This window comes from Mandrillus leucophaeus, unplaced genomic scaffold (genome assembly GCF_000951045.1).
Source record: "Mandrillus leucophaeus isolate KB7577 unplaced genomic scaffold, Mleu.le_1.0 Scaffold268, whole genome shotgun sequence".
Lineage (NCBI taxonomy): Eukaryota > Metazoa > Chordata > Mammalia > Primates > Cercopithecidae > Mandrillus > Mandrillus leucophaeus.
The window spans coordinates 1140014-1162194 of NW_012102787.1; the positions used below are offsets into that span (position 1 = coordinate 1140014).

Sequence of the window (22181 nt, forward strand, 5' to 3'; positions counted from 1 at the left end):
TCACCTGAGCCCCAAAGGTTGAGGCTGCAGTAAGCCAAGATCATGCCACTGCACTCCAGCCTGGACAACCAGTGTGAGACCCTGTCAGTAAATAAATAAGTAAAGAAATAAAATTAATACCAGGCCAGATGTGGTGGCTCACGCCTGTAATCCTGGCACTTTGAGAGGCTGAGGCGGGAGGATCCTTTGAGCCCAGGAGTTTGAGACAAGCCTGGGCAACATAGGGGAGACCCTGTCTCTAAAAATAAATAAAATAAAAATTAATAGTAAAATAACCAGAAGCTTTGTTGAAATAGTAAGGTTAATTAATTTAACTAATACTTTCTAAATATCTAACATGCTGCTTTGGGAAGAAGAATGTGATAATGTGGATATGAATTATAGAAAATTAAGATGAGGAGTGATGCCTGATCACTAAGCCAGTTTTCATCCTGCAGAGTGGGATACAGTGCAGTAAGAGAGTGGGAAGGGAGAGTTAGTTGTCACCGCATTGCTTTCGTCATTTGACAAGTGCCTTGCTGTGCAAATACAACCAGAGGAGTTGTCAGTGGTCTAGAGTTTTAAAAAGCCGTTGGGCATGGGTTCATTACCTTTATCTTCCTGGTTCCTGCAGAGTGTAAGAGATTCAGCTTCATCAGGAAAGTGTACATGGTGTTGCTGAAGGTGTAAGTTTCCCTTTTTTGTGAAGTTGTGATTAAGGGACCTTGAGAAGCATGCCAGCCCTCTCCCAGGGAGCAGTCACCTGTCCTCCGGATTCATCTGATCAGCCTTCTGCAGATGGGCTCAGTGCTACAGCCATGTGTATATACTGCCAAAACCAACTGGAGACACCTTAATCATGTAGCTTATGCAGAGAATGATATTCCAAGTCTCAAAAATTCTCAAACCCTATTTTCAATAAATGCCTGAAGGCTGACTGCCTCATTCCTGTCATAGTCCAGAGATGGAACTGTTGTGAGTATCCTACCGTAAACTCTGTCCTGCAGCAAAATGGATGTCTCATGAAACACTGAGCTCCCCAGCTCTGCAAACAGTGCCCAGACTTTCTCTACCAGTTGAGTTTTCATCAGCCCATCTTCCTTTCAGCATAGAGATGATATGTTAGAACCCAATGGAATAAAGGGTTAAGGGTCATAGTTACAGTGGATCAAATTTCAACACATTGTCATCATGTTGACTTGCACCATCAGACACGGTAGCCTGGCCTTATTTCTTTCAGGGTTGAACCAACTCATATGTGCCAACTGCTAGCTGAGGTCATTGCCTCCCAGGAAGCAGTTGGTGGGAGGTTGGAGGGTTAACTTTCTGCCCTCTCCCAGGTCTCGGCCCCACATGGCAACTGTATTCTGGCCCCATTGTGTGATCCCCATCTCATCTGTATCAGAATGAGTATTGCACATTATGAGAGCAGGTAGTTACATATTTAAATGCGATGAAAAATTATTCTTTGAAATGAGGCATTCACAATATTTTCATTCAAAATGCAAGACTGTTATCCCAAGTTGTCCCTAATACCGTATTTTGCATTTGTTTCTCATACCTTGAGGCCACTGCTGACCAGTGGATTTTAGCCTAGAGGGGTCTGCTTAGAGCAGAGGGTTGCACCTCCATTAACATCAGTGAATTGGAACTGTTCTTCTATTTCTAGCCACTTCATTCCATTGTAACTTTATGATCATTACTTTGTAAAATACCATTTTATGAGTTTAGTTTTGTGTGTAATTCTCCACCTCCCACCCCCTCTTATTTTTTCCCATTATTAGAGCCTTGTTTGTTAAGAACAAAAAGTAACAGTGCACACTTGTGGTCACAGTTTCATGAACATACAGCTTTTCACTGGTACCTGAATATTTGCCTTCTGAGTATAATAAATGAATTTAAATGGTTCCTAAAAATGGGTAGGCAGTGCCAGCTTCTCCAGATGGAGGCTAAGCCAGTGTTTAGAAAGCCTCTGCCTGTTGTAACACTTGCTGGCAGGTGCGATGGGCACTTGCTTTCTGTTTTGTGTATCTGGAGCAATTACCACTGCCTAAAGTAGACCAGAGATGGGTTCCTGGGAGGGACCCTTGTGACAGTTCAGAAAGTAGCCATCGTATCAAAGCAACCCTTGACCTAGAGCAGACACTCAAGGTGTCCTGATAAAAGTGTTCAAGGGGCCCCCTCGCTAGTCCCCTCAGCCTCAGTAGTCTCCTATCCTGAACTTGTCTGGATTTCTCAGTTGACAACTACTCATCTAATCTTGCAATGGCTTTTCCATTGTTGACTTACTTACATTGTTACTTAGTTAACTTTTCATCATTTGTACGTCTTCTACAAAGCTAAATTGTAGGTCTCTTGAGCACAGGCCTGAGTCCTGCACATACCCTTCCCTCACACCACTGAGCACAGAAGAAGAAACAGACTGGACTTGGTTTGGAATCCTAGCTCTCCATTGACTAGCTCTATGACCACGGATAAACTCCTTCACCTCCCTGCTTCACAGTTTCCTTAGCTACAGAATAGGGGCAGTCATGCCTGCCTTGCAAGGCGTTACAAGAGCACAGTGCTGGGCACTAGGAGATACTTGGTAAATGGTCATTCTGGCTCACCAAACAAAGCCTCACACACAGAAGCTGAGCAAAATCTTGCAGACTTAAATATAGCAAAGCAGGACTGAAACCAGTATGGGAGATGAGCTAGTTATGAGCTCTTGAACTTTCATGGTGAGGACACCATTTCCTCTGCCCTTGGGCTTAAGTGACAATTTACAAACCAGGTTTTTTGGCCAAGTACGGTGGCTCATGCTTGTAATCCCAGCACTTTGGGAGGCCAAGGCAGGCGGATCACGAGGTCAGGAGATTGAGACCATCCTGGCTAACATGGTGAAACCCCGTCTCTACTAAAAATACAAAAAAATTAGGTGTGGTGGCAGGCGCCTGTAGTCCCAGCTACTCGGGAGGCTGGGGCAGGAGAATGGCGTGAACCCGGGAGGCGGAGCTTGCAGTGAACCGAGATCACACCACTGCACACCAGCCTGGGTGACAGAGTGAGACTCTATCTCAAAAAAAAAAGGTTTTTTATCTGTGACTCTTTCATGATGATATGACGATCATTTCAAGCTCAGCATGTCTCCTAAGCCTCAGTGATATAGGGAGTGCCATTGATTTGTGATGTGGAGACTTTGCACATTTGCATCCTTAGTCCAATTCATACATTTAAGCATCAGCTCTTCTCTAAGCGGAGATGCTTTCTCCAGCTCCTTGCAGCCAGCTGTGTGGCAGAGGGTGACTCCCAGTACTGCTTCCTGATCTACAGATCCCCATGGATGTCCCTTGCTTCTTTAGAAATTTTCTTTACAAGAGGCCACAGTGGAGGATAGTGGTAAGGCTTACGTAGACCTACAGCATCAAAAAAAAAAAATGGTGATAAGGATGGGAGTATGAGAAAAACTGTATGAACAGTGTAAATATCATTGAAAGTAATTTCCTACATTTCCCATATAGTGAGCACCTTTGCCAAAACTCAAGAAGTGTCTTAACCACCCGTTCGGCAACTGGCACATTACAGAGGAGCACAGAATCATTATGAGGGCAGGGGTCAACTCTGCATTGATTTTACCATTTCTTTCTTTGTGGTGGAGCCATGTGGCAGTAAAGGAATAGGTCATGTGACATTCTTGTCACCTTCTTCAGTTACCTATAAATACACATTTCCTTGCTTTTTTACTTTCTTTTAAAGATTCCTGGAAGGACATAAAACAGATGTATTGTCAGTACTACATTTGCTGAACCTATTACCATGTCACCTTAGCAGGATACAAAATGTCAGTCAGATGAGCTCCTTTTTAATACTGGTACTGTGACACGGGGCAAACAAAGACCGTTGCCTGCCTGCCTTTGATCAGTTGATCAGTTTGGTTAGTTGATTTACATGATGCCTTGTTCCAAAAGTAACTTGAGACAGCACCCTCTAAACACACTGTGTTGTTACCTTGTGTACACAGTAGTAGTATGTTAGCACACAGTTCAACTTACGACATATTCGGTAACATACAAGCTTTTAACAAGTATTTACCAAGTTAGAGACCCCAGGTTAGATTAGACGCAAGGTTACAAAGACAGACAAAACCATTCCTGATCTGAAGGAGCTTGCTGTCTTAGGGTAGAAACAGACACAATTAGGTATAATAAAAGGGAGATGGCAGTGATTGCCCACATAGATTTTATAATGTAGGTCTAGCAGTCATGGCTTTTTGTTTTGTTTTTTTAACCAAATATCTCTGGACTCGTCATCTGACAGGAAAAAAAAAAATTTAAGATGGAATCTTACTTAAGTACTTTAAAAAGATTAACAATTAAAATCCCGTTCAGTTACATGTCTAAGAAATTTCCCTTACTGGAAAGAATGCAGTGATATGAAGTCATTGCTGCCCTGGAGAATCCAGCACATTTCCTCACCTGGCTATGCGAGCTGAGAGGACAATGTCATTCATTCTCTCTAAGAGGACTGGAGAGCGCTCCCAAAGGAGTGAATGTCCAGGTTGAATCTTGAACATCAATTACAGGTACTTGCAAGAATTTTGGCTCTGTATGCTACGGTGAGTTTAATACATGCAGAAGTCAGCTACAAAGCTTACCAGTTCACCTTGCAGTGCACTCACTCCCCCAGCTAAAATTTTGTATCACTGCTACCATAGCTTCTAGCAAGGACCCCATGATTGCTGCTTTCATTTGATTTGTACAGGATTTGTAGACATGCCTCACCTTCCTGTGGGGTCAGCGGTGCTTGCAAAAACCTAGAGGATGTGTGGTTTTATGTGCAGGGTAAGGAAGCCTACCGTGATGAACACCAGCAAGTTTAATCCATTTCCATCTGAAAAAACAATTGGCCTCAGGCAACATATTCTTAATTGTCTAAGTCATTGTGTGTGAGCAGGCATGCGTGCGTGCGCACACGTGTTTGTGTGCATATGCAAGCTGTGCATAAATAGCACACTTTCAATCTGTGTAAAATATAATGGATAAGCAGCAAATGACAGTAGGCTTAGCCCCTGAAGATTTACCAGGAAAAAAAGACAGCTGCATGGCAAAGCTGCTGCCAATAATTAGGGAAGGAATAGCCCATACCCTGTGCCACTCAGCAGCTTCAACCATTTAAATGACAGCCAGTTTGTTTAGCTCTGCAACCCCCGTTCATTATGGGCCAGGGGTTGATTTCGTCTTGAGCACACCGCTTTTGATTGTTGTCATCTCTGGTGAGATAATGAGATCATCATCATTATAAGATCAGGTAGGACATCATGACCGAAAGTCTCAAGTAGAAACTGTGATGGATGAGCAAAACAGAGTTGTTTTAATGTCTCTTTTAACATTGTAAGTGAGGAAAACCTATTTTTGCAACTCCCTGGACTTAGTTTTTTGCAGGGCCACCTTGTCATTTTTGTGGTTGACAAGAAAACGTTAAGGCTCTCTTGGGCTCCAGCAAGCTAAGCTGCAAGAACTGTCACAACACTCCCCCCTCGTGTAGAATGGCTCTCAACAGGACCGATTGGGAGGGAAATTAATAGGCTCCCCATTGTCACCATGCATTTTTGCCAGGATATTTCATTAGTGTAAACACTGAACCCGTTGTCATCTTGTTTAGCCACTTGACCCTGGTGATTTTCAATTCTGCCTGTGCCGTGATGGAGTACAGCAGTGGCATGCGCGAGACAGGCACTAATTATTGGAAGCAGAGTCATCGCTGACCCAGTACTACAAGATTAACTGCCCCTTTGCAGTCTTTATTCTGGGACATTAGCACTGTCTGGTTATCTTGCTTCAGTTGAGGGATTCGGGACAATAGCGGTGCTGATGGTAATGTTGGCGATTTTCCTGTTTGTTTTGCAGGTCACGGCCAGGGGCTTTGGGCCGCTGTTACAGTTTGCCTACACTGCCAAGCTGTTACTCAGCAGAGAAAACATCCGCGAGGTCATCCGCTGTGCTGAGTTCCTGCGCATGCACAACCTGGAGGACTCCTGCTTCAGTTTCCTGCAGACCCAGCTCCTGAACAGTGAGGATGGCCTGTTTGTGTGCCGGAAGGATGCTGCATGCCAGCGCCCGCACGAGGACTGTGAGAACTCTGCAGGAGAGGAGGAGGATGAAGAGGAGGAGACGATGGATTCAGAGACGGCCAAGATGGCTTGCCCCAGGGACCAGATGCTTCCAGAGCCCATCAGCTTTGAGGCCGCCGCCATCCCCGTAGCAGAGAAGGAAGAAGCCCTGCTGCCCGAGCCCGACGTGCCCACGGACACCAAGGAGAGCTCAGAAAAGGACGCGTTAACGCAGTACCCCAGATACAAGAAATACCAGCTTGCATGTACCAAGAATGTCTATAATGCATCATCACACAGTACCTCAGGTTTTGCAAGCACATTCCGGGAAGAAAACTCTAGCAACAGCCTCAAGCCAGGGCTTGCCAGGGGGCAGATTAAAAGTGAGCCGCCCAGTGAAGAGAATGAGGAAGAGAGCATCACACTCTGCCTGTCTGGAGATGAGCCTGACGCCAAGGACAGAGCGGGGGATGTCGAGATGGACCGGAAACAGCCCAGCCCTGCCCCTACCCCCATGGCCCCAGCTGGGGCCGCCTGCCTGGAGAGATCCAGGAGCGTGGCCTCGCCCTCCTGCTTAAGGTCTCTGTTCAGCATAACGAAAAGTGTGGAGCTGTCTGGCCTGCCCAGTACATCTCAGCAGCACTTTGCCAGGAGTCCAGCGTGCCCTTTTGACAAGGGGATCACTCAGGGTGACCTTAAAACTGACTACACCCCTTTCACAGGGAATTATGGACAGCCCCACGTGGGCCAGAAGGAGGTGTCCAATTTCACCATGGGGTCGCCCCTCAGGGGGCCTGGGTTGGAGGCTCTCTGTAAACAGGAGGGAGAGCTGGACCGGAGGAGCGTGATCTTCTCCTCCAGCGCTTGTGACCAAGTGAGCACCTCGGTGCATTCTTATTCTGGGGTGAGCAGTTTGGACAAAGACCTCTCTGAGCCGGTGCCAAAGGGTCTGTGGGTGGGAGCTGGCCAGTCCCTCCCCAGCTCACAGGCCTACTCCCACGGTGGGCTGATGGCCGACCACTTGCCAGGAAGGATGCGGCCCAACACCAGCTGCCCGGTGCCAATCAAAGTCTGCCCTCGCTCACCCCCCTTGGAGACCAGGACCAGGACTTCCAGCTCCTGCTCCTCCTATTCCTATGCGGAGGACGGGAGCGGGGGCTCGCCCTGCAGCCTCCCTCTCTGTGAGTTCTCCTCCTCGCCCTGTTCCCAGGGAGCCAGATTCCTTGCCACAGAACATCAGGAACCAGGCCTGATGGGAGACGGAATGTACAACCAAGTGCGGCCCCAGATTAAATGTGAGCAGTCTTACGGAACCAACTCCAGTGACGAATCCGGATCGTTCTCGGAAGCAGACAGTGAGTCGTGTCCTGTGCAGGACAGGGGCCAGGAGGTAGGGAACCCACATAAATTCAAGCATGTAACCCACTCTCTAGGCCCTTTATCTGGACTATTCCCTGCCCCCCACCACTCCCAGATTGTTCTTACATGCTGAGATTAAAGATGGCAGTAGAGAGACTGCCTTCCCCATCCACAGAGGCAGGGTGCTGAATGTGATTCCACATTAACCACTTCCGTCCTAGAAAAGCACTTGATATTTGATCTGGATCTCAATACTCGACAAGCAGAGGCAAGCTGCTGAGTAAAAAAACACTGAAGTCTAATGCATGAAGTGCACTGAGGCACTCCAGACCCCCCTCTTTCTCCTCCTTCTCTTCCCCCTCCTACATCTGCTTTGGAAGGATGCCATGTTCATCACCCTCATCCTTGCCCTTCACCCCTTCAGCACAAAGGAAGATATAGCATCTCTTTCCAGATTGATTGATTGAAACCAAATAGATCAACACTTCCCCAGCACCTTTTAGATTTTCCTTGTCAACAGAAGACCCCAGGGCCATCCCATGTCCATCACAGTGAAGGTGATGGAAGGCTCACTGTTTATCCCAGGCCTGGGGTCATCACAGAAGCACCCTAGTCGGCCACACATAATGTATAATGGATGATTTCCCAAGCTCCCTCAAACGCTAGGAAGACATTTTGAGAAGTAGTGGGGTACAGTAGCAGTTTCATCCACCCTGAAAGCAATGTACTTGCTAGGAAAAATGTCCAGAGGCCCCATATGTGTCTTACCATTGCTGGGAGAGGGGAACAGGGGCAACAGCAGCCACATCATGAGCAAGACTCACAAGACTAAGGAGAGGAAAGAAGAGGCCTCCCCCAGAGGACCCACCTCCCAATAACATGAACATTCCCTAGGAAGACCTGAGAGAGTCTGTGTCGTGACCTGGCGTTCATGGCACTGTCTTGCTGATTGACAAGGTACCAGCTTGAGACTGCTACCTGTGTCTCAGACGCCCCTCAGGAACGGTAATGAACAAACCCAGTGACAAGTCCCTTCTCAGAGCTGTGTATCCCAAAAACACAGGAAGAAATGAAAACTGGTCCTCCTGAGGCCAGTAACCTTGGTACCCGTCTGCTCTCTGGATGTTACCAGCCTCTGTAAGGCAGAGATGTTAACCCAACCAGACAGCAGAAATGCCACATGGGATGAGGTGGCTTTTCACAGAGCCACGTGCAGTTTATTCAGCCTCTGCAAGATTGGCGAGAAGCACATGAGGTTTTTAGTTTGGGCATGTTTTGAAAGTAGATGCCAAAGGCCCTATGCCAACTGCAAAAAATGCCCTGTGGTCACTTCCTTCTTTGCTCGCTAGCCTGGTTTCTTCCCCTCTCTTCACTGCCTAGCAGACATGGAGAAAGACAGAGAAACACTGAAAGGATTTAATTTAAAATAAATTAGAAAGGAAATTTGAATGGGAGCTATTCCCATGCGAATATGCCGTCTCTCCTTAGGTTTGGGGTGGCGGGTTGTGCCTCGTGCCCCAAGCCAGGCTCACATCTGTGTCCCTAACATTGGGAAGATCGAGCTTTCCTGAAAATAGTGAAGGCTTATGTTTTCTCTCTCCTTACTCATTCTTTCCCTCTGACCTCTTTAGTGAGGTTTTCCTTTTGTTCTGAAACCGTGAATGAGCGTGCCTGGTGTGGAAGGCTAGCCACTGCGTCCAGCTCATCTGCATCATGGCTTCCTACCAAGGACTGCTGGAGGGAGAAGAGGACAAAGGCCTGCAGTCTGTTTTTTGTCTCTCCTTTAAGAGGAGCCTGGGGCCAGGTGTGGTGGCTCAGGCCTGTGATCCTAGAATTTTGGGAGGCTGAGGTGGGTGGATCACTTGAGTTCAGGAGTTCGAGACCAGCCTAGGCAACATGGTGAAACCACATCTCTACCAAAAGTATAAAAAAAAAAGCCGGGTGTCGTGGCTCATGCCAGTAGTCCCAGCTACTTGTGGGGCTGAGGTGGGAGGATCTCTTGAGCCCAGGAGAAGGTTGCAGTGAGCTGAGATTGCCACTGCACTCCAGCCTGGGTGACAGAGTGAGACCTTGTCTCAAAAAAAAAAAAAAAAAAACTGGCCATTAAGCTCAAGGGAAGCTTGTGTTTTTATGACATTTGCATTTGTTCGAAGAACTGTCAGTTTCAGATACATCTTCTTTTGCGCTCCCCACCCCCTCGCCCCGCCACCAATATCCCAAAAGAGAGCATAGAGTCATTTCTTGGAACTCGAGACCACAGCAAGAACACATGTATTTTTTCTGTGTTGGAGCCATGTCAGTTGTTTACCTTAGAATTAAAAATGGTAACTCAATTAAAAGGAGGACTCATTCAACCTGTAAAACAGTCACGAACAGGACTAGCCTTCCCCCCTTGAGAAATACCCCTACTTTTAAAAATATTCTTATTTTTACCTTTAAAAAAAGAATCCATCTTCTGCATTCCTGAACAGTGAAAGAAGAAACATTTACCAAAGCTGTATGCCATTTTGGAAATCATAGTCCCTCTCAGTGGTACAGTTCGGACAGGACAGTTATAGTAAAGCTAAGGTTTTCCCCAATTTTACGTCTTAATTTTCCTAGAGTAGAGGAGGTTAGCTTTCCAAGAACTGTCTCAGGGACTTGCCGTGACTGCTGCTCAAGGATTGATAACCTGCTTTAGGGAGTTACTTTGACCCTGGTTGAAGTATTATCCCCAGTAATAGTGCTCAAGGCAGATCCTTCTCCACAAGTCAAAACTTGTTTTCCTGAACTGATCAGAAGAAGCCAGCATCTGCTGGGCTGATTCTGCCCTGCTCTCCTATGAGATCCAGGTGCCTTCTCTTTCAAGTGAACCCCAAGGAGACACCAGAGTCAGAAGTGAAGACAGGAGTTTCCACCCCTTGCCAGACACCAGTCTAATACTTCACGTGCATTTTCCCAATCTCTCTTCTTCCACCCCTGTAGGGAGCCAAAATGTTAGATCAAAAGAAAAGTGTTCACATACCTTATATTATGTGAGATGTTGTAGTTATACCATGTTAAGCAGCCCTTCCATCTCACAATCATTGGCTTCTCCCATCCTTTTTAACTGTTCCCTAGCTTCGAGAAAGATCAAATTAGCACAGTATTATCCTTTATCAATAATCAGTTTCTTAAAATGACACTCTTTTTTAAATTCTAGAACATAGCATACCCAGCCCCAAACACACCAAATTTCACAGGCTCTCTCTTTGCCTGCAATAATATACAAATATATATTCACCTCTTTATGGGTTTGGGTTTTATTTTAATGGCATTATATTGTAGAGTTAGCAGCTTCCTTTTTTCACATAGCTGTCTACCATCCACATGGCTGTAGGTCAATCACATAGGGCCAAGACATGTTTCTCTAGTATTTCTGGTTCTTGTAAATCGTAGTTCATTCAGCTGTCACTTACCAGTGGACATTTCAGTTGTTTTCAGTTTTTCCCTCTGATAAACATGGCTGCAATAAACATTTTGTGAGCATACTGTTAGTAGTGGTGCTTTTATTTTTGTGGGTTAGTTTCATAGATGGGCTAAATGTTGTGCTCATTTTTTAAACACTACCTAATGACCTACCCAAAACGTTGTAGCAATTCACATTTCATCCAACAACTTAGAATGTCCAGTTTCCCCTATTCTTGCCCATACTAGTTGTCACCAGTCTTTTTAATTTTTGCCAATTTGATAGGCAAAAAATGGTGACTACTAATGAAGCTGACATGTTGTTTTGTGTGTAATGAACATTGATATTTCATTTCCTGTAAATTGTTGGTTCACCTCTTTGCCCATTTTTTCTTTTGCATTGTTTAAATCAACATGTAGGAATCTTACTCCCCAATATTAGGAATATTAACCCTTTCTCATAAATGTTGCTTGGATATTCCCTTAGTCTGCTTCTTTATTTATTGTACCTTTTCCCATATAAAAGTTTTTTTAGTTTTATGTAGTCAAGGTATAAGTCTTTTTTTATGACTTCTGGATTTGCTATATTCCTTAAGAAGTCAGGTTGGGAATTTTTCTCTTCCAATAAAAAAAAAAAATGAACAAATCACATTAAGTGAAAATCACAAAACAGTATGCACAGGGTCCTAGTTTGTTTCCTAAATATGCACACCCTATAAATGAAATCAGTATAGAGAATAAGAAAAAACCGGGAGCACCATTGAAGAGGAGTGTAGGGAAAGTTTCATTTCTATGTATGTCTGTAATGTTTGAATTTTATGTAGGTTTATCTTTTAAATTAAGACATAATTCGCATACCATAAAATTCACCCTAAGATGAACAATTCAGTGGTTGTTGATATATTCACAGTGTTGTACAACCATCACCACTGTGATAATTCCAAAACATTTTCACCACCCTAAAAGGAAATGCTATACCCATTAGTGGTTATTCCTCATTGCCCACTCCCCTCAACCCCAGGCAACCAGTAATCTACCTTCTGTCTCTGTGGATGTACCTGTTTGGGGCATTTGTATAAATAGAATCTTGCAAGATGTAGCCTTCTGTGTCTAGCTTCTTTCACTTTAGCATAATACTTTGAAGGTTTACCCTTGCCATTGATGTACTCACCAGAGATATTGTCATGTATTAGTCCTTTGTTCCTGTTAATTGCTGAGTAATATTCCATTATGTTGATCCATTTTGTTGACCAATACCACATTTTGTTGTTCATTGGTTGAGGGCCATTTGGGTTGTTTCCACTTTGGGGCTATTATAAATAATGCTGCTGTGAGCATTTGAGATAGGTTTTTTAAGACTTGTTTTCAGTTATTTTCATAATATTCCTAGGAGTGGAACTGCTGAATCATATAACTTTGTATTTAACCTTCTGAGGAGCTACTAGACTGTTTCCAAGGTGGCTATACCATTTCAAATTCCCACCAACAATGTATCAGGGATCCAGTTTCTCTGCATCCTTGCCAACACTTGTTATTGCCCATCTTTTTTGTTAAAGCCCTCTAGTGGGTGTGAAGTAGTTATGGTTTATCTCATTATGGTTTATAGGTTTGTTTTTAAATGTTGGAAATTATAGAAAATCACAGTCATTTTCCAAAGTAGTAAGCTTCTTAGTAAGACAGCTTTGTAGCTGGACCATTTCTACTTAATTGTAGATTTTAGTAAAGAAGCACCACAGAGGGTTTATTTGCACAGTCAAAAGTATGGATTCATTGGACTTGCTTTATTAACATGTTTTACATTGAGAGGGATAAAAGTGTATGAGAGGTAAGAGAGTGTGTTGGGGGCAGGCAGGGGGCGGGAAACAGAGAGAAGGGAAGAGAGATAAAGTCCAGAGAAAACATGGAAATGGTACAAAAGAGCCATCTGACTCTTAACTCTTCCCACCCAAATGCTGACTTTGAGACACATGTTGTATGTAAAATTTGTACAATCATTTTTGTGGTTTGGTGAATCGGGCATGTTTTTAGAAGTGTCTGTAATTGGTCTGCTTAATAAAAAGAAACCTTGCTGGGCAGCATAGAAATCAGCCATATTTCTAATTAAAACAGTGTTTTTATGTTGTCTAGAATATTGTGAGAGTCTGGAATTCCAAAGCACATGTCTGTAAAATGAAACCATGTGACAAAGATAAATAGAGCTGATAAACAGAAATAATAATACCTTGTATCTATTAGGCAGTTGAAACTTTCCCAAGCACTTCCACCTGTCATCCAGTTGTATTCTTCACAGCAACCCTATAAGCTAAGCAGGGCAGGCGTTATCTCCCTTTGACTCCTAGATCCTCCAGGAACTTTAGGACAGACAGAACGAAGACTTGCCTGAGATCACACAGCTAATTAATTGAAGTATCACAACTGAATCCTAGGTGTCCTGTATTTGTGTTAGAAACTGGACCATGAGAAGAGAGCATGGAAGGACAATTGTGCGGGACACATTTTTTCACCTGGGAGGGGAGATTTTGTCATTACCATCTGCCCAGCACTGAGCTGGCTGTCCTGGTTGCAGCAGCACTGGAATCATCTGTCCAGTGGGCATATTGCTTCCTCCCTCGACATCTCCCTGGGATCTGAGGGTCTCCTCAGAGTACGGGTGTTAAAGACTTTGGAGAGCTGACCACACCATCAGTGCCTCAGGGTATCATGCTAATGTGACCCTACTTCTATAGTTTTCAGTCAACATCAGGTAATGAAACCAAGAAATGAAATAGGAAAAAAATATTAACAAACTAGTCTTCCACTGAGATTTCTAGAGGAAATATTTGTTTCTGGCTTTTTCTGCAAAATTTGCAGCTACATCCTGCTTTTCCAGTAAACTTCACCCAGCAAACCAGAGACACTAGGCAAGCAAAATGTTTGTTGGGTGAGATAGATACAGCACCACTTGATTGCAACTCCTAAAAAAGATACAGAGAAAACAAAGATCATGGGGAACTCTACCAGAGCGAGAGAGTCATCATTTGGGGATGAGAATTTTTTTTCCCTTCTTTTGTCCTATATTTTATGAAAGAAGCTATATTATATAATACATAATTTTATATAATACTTAGAGAATAATGTATATAATTATATAATACTTATATAATTTTTCAATGTTTCCTTTTAACGGGGAGGAAGGGGATGATGGTTTAGGCTGAAGAATGGCCGTGGCTGTTGGCAGGGAAGAGAAATAATGCAGCCGATTTCTGTTTGGTGAGAAGGAAGCACCGGCATCCCGGGGCCCAGCCTACAGTCTCCCCTCTGCCTCATTGGTGCAGACAGCGTTCAAAGAGACATATGTAGGTTCCATGTATTGTCCAGATATCACAGGCGGACCTGAGAATCCCTGGGCACACTGCACGGACCATCTATTTTACTGACTGCTCAGGGGCTGGAGCCTAGCCAGGTGTGATGGCTCACGCCTATAATCCCAACAGTTTGGGAGGCTAAGGAAGGAAGATCGCTTGAGGCCAGGAGTTTGAGACCAGCCTGGGCAACAGAATGAGATCCTGTCTCTAAAAGAAAAAAAAAAATTAAAAAGAGCTGGAGTCTCCAGAAGAACTAACACTCCTGTAGCCATGCTTAGCAGGACAGGGCAGGTACCGTGCTAAAAACCACCTCAAGTTGTGCTCCTCCTGTTGTGTTCCAGAGGGGAGAAGAGTCAACACTTTGCTGGGCTGAATAAAATCAGCTTATTGTGCCAACGATGGCGCAGGCCTGTGGTGCCCTGATTGGCCCTTGGCCTGCTGACTCAGTGGCTGCCCTGATTCTCCAAGTCTCTACTGAGAACCAAAGTGGTGGACCCCTGGCTAACGAGTGGCGCCCGTGAATCCCACCTGTCCTTCCCCTTATACGCAGCCTGCATGCCCGGAGCTGTGTGTGGGTGACTGAGATGGTAGCGACAGTTCCCAGGACTCTTCACCTCATCACACTGGGTGTTGGGACTATTTAGGAAACCAAGCCACTGCTGCGAAGTGAGATCCTGGAGGAGTGAGTGTGGAGGGACAGTCAGTAAGATGTTCAGCCTGACTGGGCCTGTTTGGCTCAGAATAATTATCTAGAAGGAAAAGAGGTGGGCCTCAACCTTCTTGATGTGTTTTCACTTTCCAAGACCTGCTGGCCGCCTTTTACTCCTCAGCCCCATTTGAGGAATGTTTTGAGTGCCGAGAGCTGGGGAGAGGCATGTCCTCCACGGTACCAAAGAGTCAGTGGCTGCTCCTTATTTCCAGACAAGATGTCCCTGACTTGGAACTTACTACTCAGGAAACAACACATGGATGTGGTCAAGTCCTCCTCACTGCCCACGCCCCCGTGCCTGTCCGAGAACACCTCAGAGACCCCCGTGTGTTAGTGAACATAAGTCCTCCCTTGCTAGAGGGGGAACCGAGACTTGTAAAGAGGAACAAGTGAGTTGGGTGTTTTTTTCACCTGGAAGAAAGTCTACAGTTGACTATTACCTTTTCCTCTGACCCTCTTTAAAAAGCAGGTTGTGTTGCAGCAGCTCTGCTGAAGTGTTGTATGGCCTTTTGTCTCGAGGACTTTGAAACTAGCATTGTTGATTTTTCATTTTTCCTGGCAACCCTCCCTCCTATTCCCCTAGTGTTTTATATTCACTGTCTGGATGATTTAAATACAGTAACTCTTGGTATAGACGTCCTTTTGACTTTCCCTGTAGCCTGAACCTTAGGGATATCTTCTTTCTAAGAGTAAGTAAACACATGTAGAGCAGAAGCAGAATGGGCTTTGTTGTCAGCAGAGGGAAAACTCCACAAGCTCACAAAGCGCCACCACCTCTGCTGCACTGGAACATCCGCGTCTCCAACAGACCGACTGTGTTCCGGAGACACGGTGCAGGATCAGAGTGTCTGTTTGTTATCCAACGGGTATTAAAGGGAAATCATTCTTTCATATCATTAGAAGCCCTGTGCAAACACAGCCCCATGGACGAAGGCCTTTCCCAAGCCCGTTACAAGGAGCTGTTTGTCCTGGCTGCCTGTCTTTAGCAGTTGGAACAGGACCAAGCCGACGGTGGTGTCATGGGCCCTACTGCGATTTTGCTTTCTTGGACCAAAGTGTCATGGGACAGAGCTCACCAGGTGGAAGTTGAATCAGAACACCCACTGGGAACCTTCAGTAAATGCCACACGGAACAAGCTCGGAACTGTGATGGAACCTGGCAAAGAGCTTGCACCCAACCACAGAAAAGTCAAATGATCATTTCATACGTTTGCCTTTGTGCATGGGAATTGACTAGCCACACGTGCCGGCAATCAGAACTCGTGTCTGCCTGCAAATGATGCAACCAAAGAAACCTGGGCTCAGGATCAAACGTCTTCATCCTCACTGCCTTGAAGAACACAGACTTAACCCTGCAGCATCTGAACACTATTGAGGGTTAGTTTCTTCACCCAAGAGCATTTTGATCAGTTCAGCCCAGACCTGTGTTTTTTTCTGGCTGCTGGGATTCAGTGAGTCCATTTATTCTGTCTCCTAGAGTGCCACTGCCCAGTTGCCACTTGCTGTACGTGGCTGTAGAGCCCCTGAAAGCAGCTAGTCTGAATTATGATGCGCTGTAAGGATAAAATGTGCTTTGGATTTGGGAAGTTTAGCACACACACAAAAAAAACTGTAAACCATCTTATTAATAATTACATTAGCTACATGTTGGAGATATTTTTATCTATTGGGTTAAATAACATACAGTATTCAAACTCATTTCACCTGTTTCTTTTTACTTCTTTTAATGTGGCTACTGGAAAATTTAAAATCACAAATGTAGCTTGTGTTGTTTGTATTAGACAGGGCTGGGCTAGCGCTTGAAGGAAGTTTAGGTTTGTAGTGCCATCTGCTGGCTCATCCAGAGCAGACGCGCATGTAAACAAGAATCTGAGCTAACCCACACATCTCTTAGCCTGGCAGCACGCAACCTTTTTATTCCAGGAGCTTCTGAAGCAGGACCAGACTGAACCCAGAAGCTGCTGAATCCCCAAGAGCCTCAGGAAGGGGAGTGACAGACCGCTCATAGGTGCAAGCCTATGTCAGCTCGTGGGTGCCAGGGAGGCTCTTGAGATAGAGTAGTGGTTTGCTGCTCACCTTCCACACTTGAAGCTCTTTCATGCAATCTTTTTCACTGGTTGCTATTCTTAAATATTTCAGGCCAGGCACTGTGGTTCACCCCTGTAATCCCAGCATTTTGGGAGGCCAAGGCGGGCAGATCACTTGAGACCAGGAGTTCAAGACCAGCCTGGCCAATATGGCAAAACCCCATCTCTACTGAAAATACAAAAATTAGCTGGGTGTGGTGGTGCACACCTGTAATCCCAGCTACTCGGGAGGTGAGGCAGGAGAATCGTTTGAACCAAGGAGGTGGAGTTTGCAGTGAGTCAAGATTGTGCCACTCTACTCCAGCCTGGGTGACACACCGAGACTCCCTCTCAAAAGAAAAAAGAAAAATATTTCAGGCCAGGAACTGTGGTTCCCACCTGTAATACTAACACTTTGGGAGGCTGAGGAGGGAGAATCACTTGAGCCCAGGAGTTTGAAACCAGCCTGGGCAACATAGCGAGACCTAATCTCTCTCTTCCCCCCCGCCCCCCATCTGGTGCAAGATCTCATCTCTACAAAAAAAAAAAAAAAAGTAACCGGGCATGGTGGTCCCAGCTACTTGGGAGGCCAAGGCAAGAGGATTGCTTGAGCCCAGGAGGTTAAGGCTAGAGTGAGCTGTGATCGTACCACTCCAGCCTAGATAACAGAGCAAGACCCTGTCTCAAAAAAAAAAGAAAAAGAGAAATATAAGCAATCATTTAACAACATAGTAATGATACAAACCCATCCTTCAGGAGACTGCTGTCCTCGCTTTAGATAATACTTACTTGCCTTGATTTGTCAAGAATTGGAATTTGTCAAGAATTGGAATTTTGCTGATAAGTACCTACATCCAATGTCTATTGTTGCATAATAAATCACCCCAAAACTTAATGACCTAAAACAATAGTAATCACTTAACACCTCTCACAGGTTCTGTGAGAAATGTGAATGTGAATCAGGAAATCAGGAGTGGCCCATCTGAGCAGTTTTGGCTGAAGATCTCTAATAAAGTGAAGTCAGATGTTGACTGGAGCTACACTCAACTGAAGATTTGACTGGGGCTAGAGAATCTTTTTCCGAGGTGGCTTGTTCACATGACTGGTGAGGTGATGCTGGTTGTTGGCTAGAGGCATCAGCCCCTCTCCACATAGGCTTCTCCACAGAGCTGCTTGAATGTCCTCGAGGCATGGCAGCTAATTTTCGACTTAGCCTCAGAAACTATACACCATTACTACGGCTGCATTCTGTTGGTCAAAAGGCAGGAAAATGCATCTCACCTTTTGATGAAGGAATGTCAACATTTCATTGGAAAATAAAGTCCCAGAGTGCCCAACACTTGTATAGCAATGTATAGCTTTTTTTAAATGCCCTGTTTTTCAGATGAGGAAATTGAATCTCAGAGAGGTGGAGTAGCTAGTCTGAGGTCTCGGGTCTGGTGAGAAGGATGAAAGTCTGGTTCTTCTGACTCCTAGTATATGCTGGTGAAGCCTATCCAAGTTATGTTCTCCTCTCTCCCATATGCTATTGTAACTGAGAATCACACTGGGTTTTTTATGTCTCCAGCATCTTCAGGATATGTGGGGCTGTCTTCATCCAGGTGCTTTAGATATGTACTTATGTGGTATCTCCCTGTAACTTGTCATTTTATTGAGTTAGGCTGTAGGTCTTATGGAAGTACATTTCAACTAACTGGAATCTTTCTTACAAAAGTGCTTCATCAATGAAAAATGAAACATTTTCCAATATTGTTCATGCCATTTGCTTCAAAAATCTGAGAGACAATAACATTACAATATGTGTGTTCTTATTCTCTTTGATTATCCTGTTATTATTACATCTTATTTGTCCTTAAACAGGAAATAAGTAATCACTGCTTGCTTTCAGTAGTTTCCATATTACTTGGTCATCGTAAAAAGGAGGTTGTATCGTTTTTGATGTTCCGCCTGCCAGAATTAAAATCCAGCTGCCATAATCATTTTCTGTTATTCTTGGTTTCAGGTAAAACTTCCTTTTCCTGTAGATCAAATCACAGATCTTCCAAGGAACGATTTCCAGATGATGATTAAGATGCACAAGCTAACCTCAGAACAGTTAGAGTTCATTCATGATGTCCGACGGCGCAGCAAGAACCGCATCGCGGCCCAGCGCTGCCGCAAGAGGAAACTGGACTGTATTCAGAATTTAGAATGTGAAATCCGCAAATTGGTGAGTTGGCCCATCCATTGTGATCAGCAACCGGAAGTGACCAGGACCAATGTAAAGGAACAGCAAAGAAAGTTGGAAAAGTAGAAAGAAGAGTCATCCTTTGGGGAAGTTTGGGTTTATTTTTTAACAAGTTTCTCAACAGAAGTAATAGCTTTACATCTGCTCTGTGTGTGTGTGTGTGCGCGCGCACGTGTGCGCACACGCAGATGTGTAATAGTGTGTCAATATTTTATATCCTTCAGTCATTATTCATATAGAGGTAGTTCTTTTTTATTTTTCATCCAACGTGAAAATAACTGATGTTGGCCAGGCGTGGTGGCTCACACCTGTAATCCTAGCACTTTGAAAGGCCAAGGCAGGTCGATCACTTGAGGTCAGGAGTTTGAAACCAGCCTGGCCAACATGGTGAAACCCCGTCTCTACTAAAAATGCAACAAGTTAGCCAGGCATGGTGGCGTGTGCCTGTAATCCCAACTACTCAGGAGGCTGAGCCAGGATAATCACTTGAGCAGGGGTTGCAGTGAGTGGAGATTGCATCACTGCACTCCAGCCTGGGTGATAGAGTGAGACCTTGTCTCAAAAACATAAATGAATAACTGATGTTAATTATGAGCATTTATGGACCAGGTATTCTTCTAAACGGTTTTTGTGGATGATCCCATTTAATCCTCACATTAACGCTATGACTTAGGCACTCCTTTATCCCCATTCACAAAGGAGGAAACTGCAATGCAGAAGGATTGGGTAACTTCCCAGTACTTGGTAGAACTTGAATGCAAACCCAGGTGTCTGATTCCAAATCGTGTCTTGTACCACTGCTTTCTCCTGCCTCCTGACAGAAGAGAATGGATTCGAGATAGGACGCCTACCTGCAGCGGGGCCGTTGCTCAGGAGATGATCTCCTGGCATCCCTTGCAGCCCCAGGGCCCTTTCTTTTGCAACTCTGCCTCAAGGTGGCTGTCATAGCCATCCCTGTGCCTGAGAGTGTTTTGTCACAGAAAACAAACTCCCGTCTCCCAGGCTCGCCCATATACTCAGAGCTATGTGCCCCCACCCCTTCTCCTTGATAAGCAGCCATAAGCTACAGAAAGTAAATCCAGGTGACCTCTGGCTCCTGACTGTAGCTTTGAAGGCAACCAACTCAACCTCCTTCAGCTCCACCTTTCTGCCACCAAATAACAGAAACTCATCTCAGGTGCCATGTCTGTGTCAGGCTGAAGAAGAGGGAGGCTGCATGGTGTGGTCATGATCTAAGTGTGGCTCCTCAGACTGTTTGCAGCACCCTCTGGCCTCATGGTGAGCCACCAGCTGATGAGAACCAAAGCGCAAGGATGAGATGTTAGAAAAGCACAGGATATATGTTATCAAGATAGCCCTGGACTTCAGGGTTTTGTGGTGGTGGTGGTGGTGGTGGTGTTGTTGTTTTGTGTTTTGTTTTTTTGTTTTGTTTTGACACTCACCAACCAGGGAAAATATCTGTCTTTAGTAGCTCCCATCACCAACAAAGAAAGTCCAAGCTTCTTAATAAGACCTCTCCTGCCCTTTGTGTTTCAGTCTGTAGCTGCCTCTCCAGTGTCACCATCCACTCCCTTCCTAGGACTTGATCCCTGATAAAATCAGTCTCTGCACTTGTGCCTACACCATTTCCTCTCTGTCTTGGACATTCCTCTACTTTTTCTATCTCCTTTGTTCTTTAAGAGTCAGGTCATGGCTGGGCACCATGGCTCACACCTGTAATTGCAGTACTTTGGGAGGTTGAGGCAGGAGGATTACTTAAGGCCAAAAGTTTGAGACTAGCCTGGGCAATATAGCAAGACCCCATCTCTGAATGAATGAGTCAGGTTATGCATCACGTCTCTAGGAAGCCCCTTTCCTGAGTCCCCCGTTAGGCTGGGCACCTGCCCATGGAACCCTGATCTGACCTCTGGCTTAGTGCTTATCACTTACTCTTGAGTTATCTTCACATATGTCTGTTTCCTCAGCCCCCAGCCCTCAACTGTCGTGTTCCTCAAGGACAAGGACAGTGACTTGATCATTTCTGAATATCCAGTGTTGGACCCATTGCTGGGGTCAAGAAAATGTCTGTTGCCCTAAAATTTGCTGGATATTGTGACTTTTCAGTTCAGGGGATTATGAGTTTCTTCTTTCAAATATTTCTTTAACATTGTTTACTTTTGTTAAACAACAAAATTTAATTTAAATCACATAAGGAGACAACGTTCCTGCTGGTGAGTGTGGGTCTTCTGAAAGCCTGCTGGGCTTAGGTAGTTAAGTCCACTGGGTGTGAGTCTACAGGGGCCTAGGCACATGTCTATAGTGCCCTGCACTCCTCTTAAGGTAGTAAAATAACTTCGGTCACCCACATTTGAGAAATGCCTGGTTTTGGTAATTCGCATTCTGCTTAGTGTAGTGTTGTAATACTGAACAAATAAAATCCAAGCCACAGACCAGGTAGATATCTAAAGCACTTTGCCAGCATTTTTCAACTAAAAAAACAAAAGAGCATCATCTAGTTCTCCAACCACTTTTTGGCATCCCTTAAATAATGCGTTGTGTTTCGGTGCTGAATGAGAACACACTCGTCAGTGTGCGTGTGTGACTTAGAGCTTCATGGTTTTAACCGAGGTGTGAGTTACACTGTCTTTCCTGCTGCTGTCACATGCAGCACCTCATTTTCTTCCCCCTAGAAAGTGGCCTGGAACATTTAACAAATGAGTAGGCCTGGAGGGGTCAGTGCTTTGGCCAGGGCAATGTGGCAGAATGATCCCAGGGTTCCTCTCCCAGCGCCCAAGCAGTATTGCCCCTCACTTTGCAGATTTCTGTACTAAAAGGGGAGAGCTCCAGGTTGCACAGCCACCCATACAAGTTTTCTCCCCAAGGAGACATCCCAGATGTGTTTTGTTTCTTGTCTGCCACCCTGTGGCGGGGATGCAGTGTCCTGGCAGGGATGGCGTTGGTGGATGGAGCAGCTTCCACCTCTCCCCAGTCCCTCCCTGCC

The 22181-nt window shown here is 45.0% G+C and overlaps 1 protein-coding gene across 2 annotated transcripts in view; it reads left to right on the forward strand.

Annotated features, from left to right (window-relative positions):
- Nucleotides 1-22181, forward strand: part of BACH2 (BTB and CNC homology 1, basic leucine zipper transcription factor 2) — a 359621-nt gene that overhangs the window by 328808 nt on the left and 8632 nt on the right. For both annotated transcript variants that reach the window (XM_011984420.1, XM_011984419.1), the window contains 2 exons: nt 5868-7460; nt 18977-19183. In XM_011984420.1, the coding sequence (XP_011839810.1) occupies nt 5868-7460; nt 18977-19183 (1800 nt within the window). The remainder of the gene's footprint in view (nt 1-5867; nt 7461-18976; nt 19184-22181) is intronic.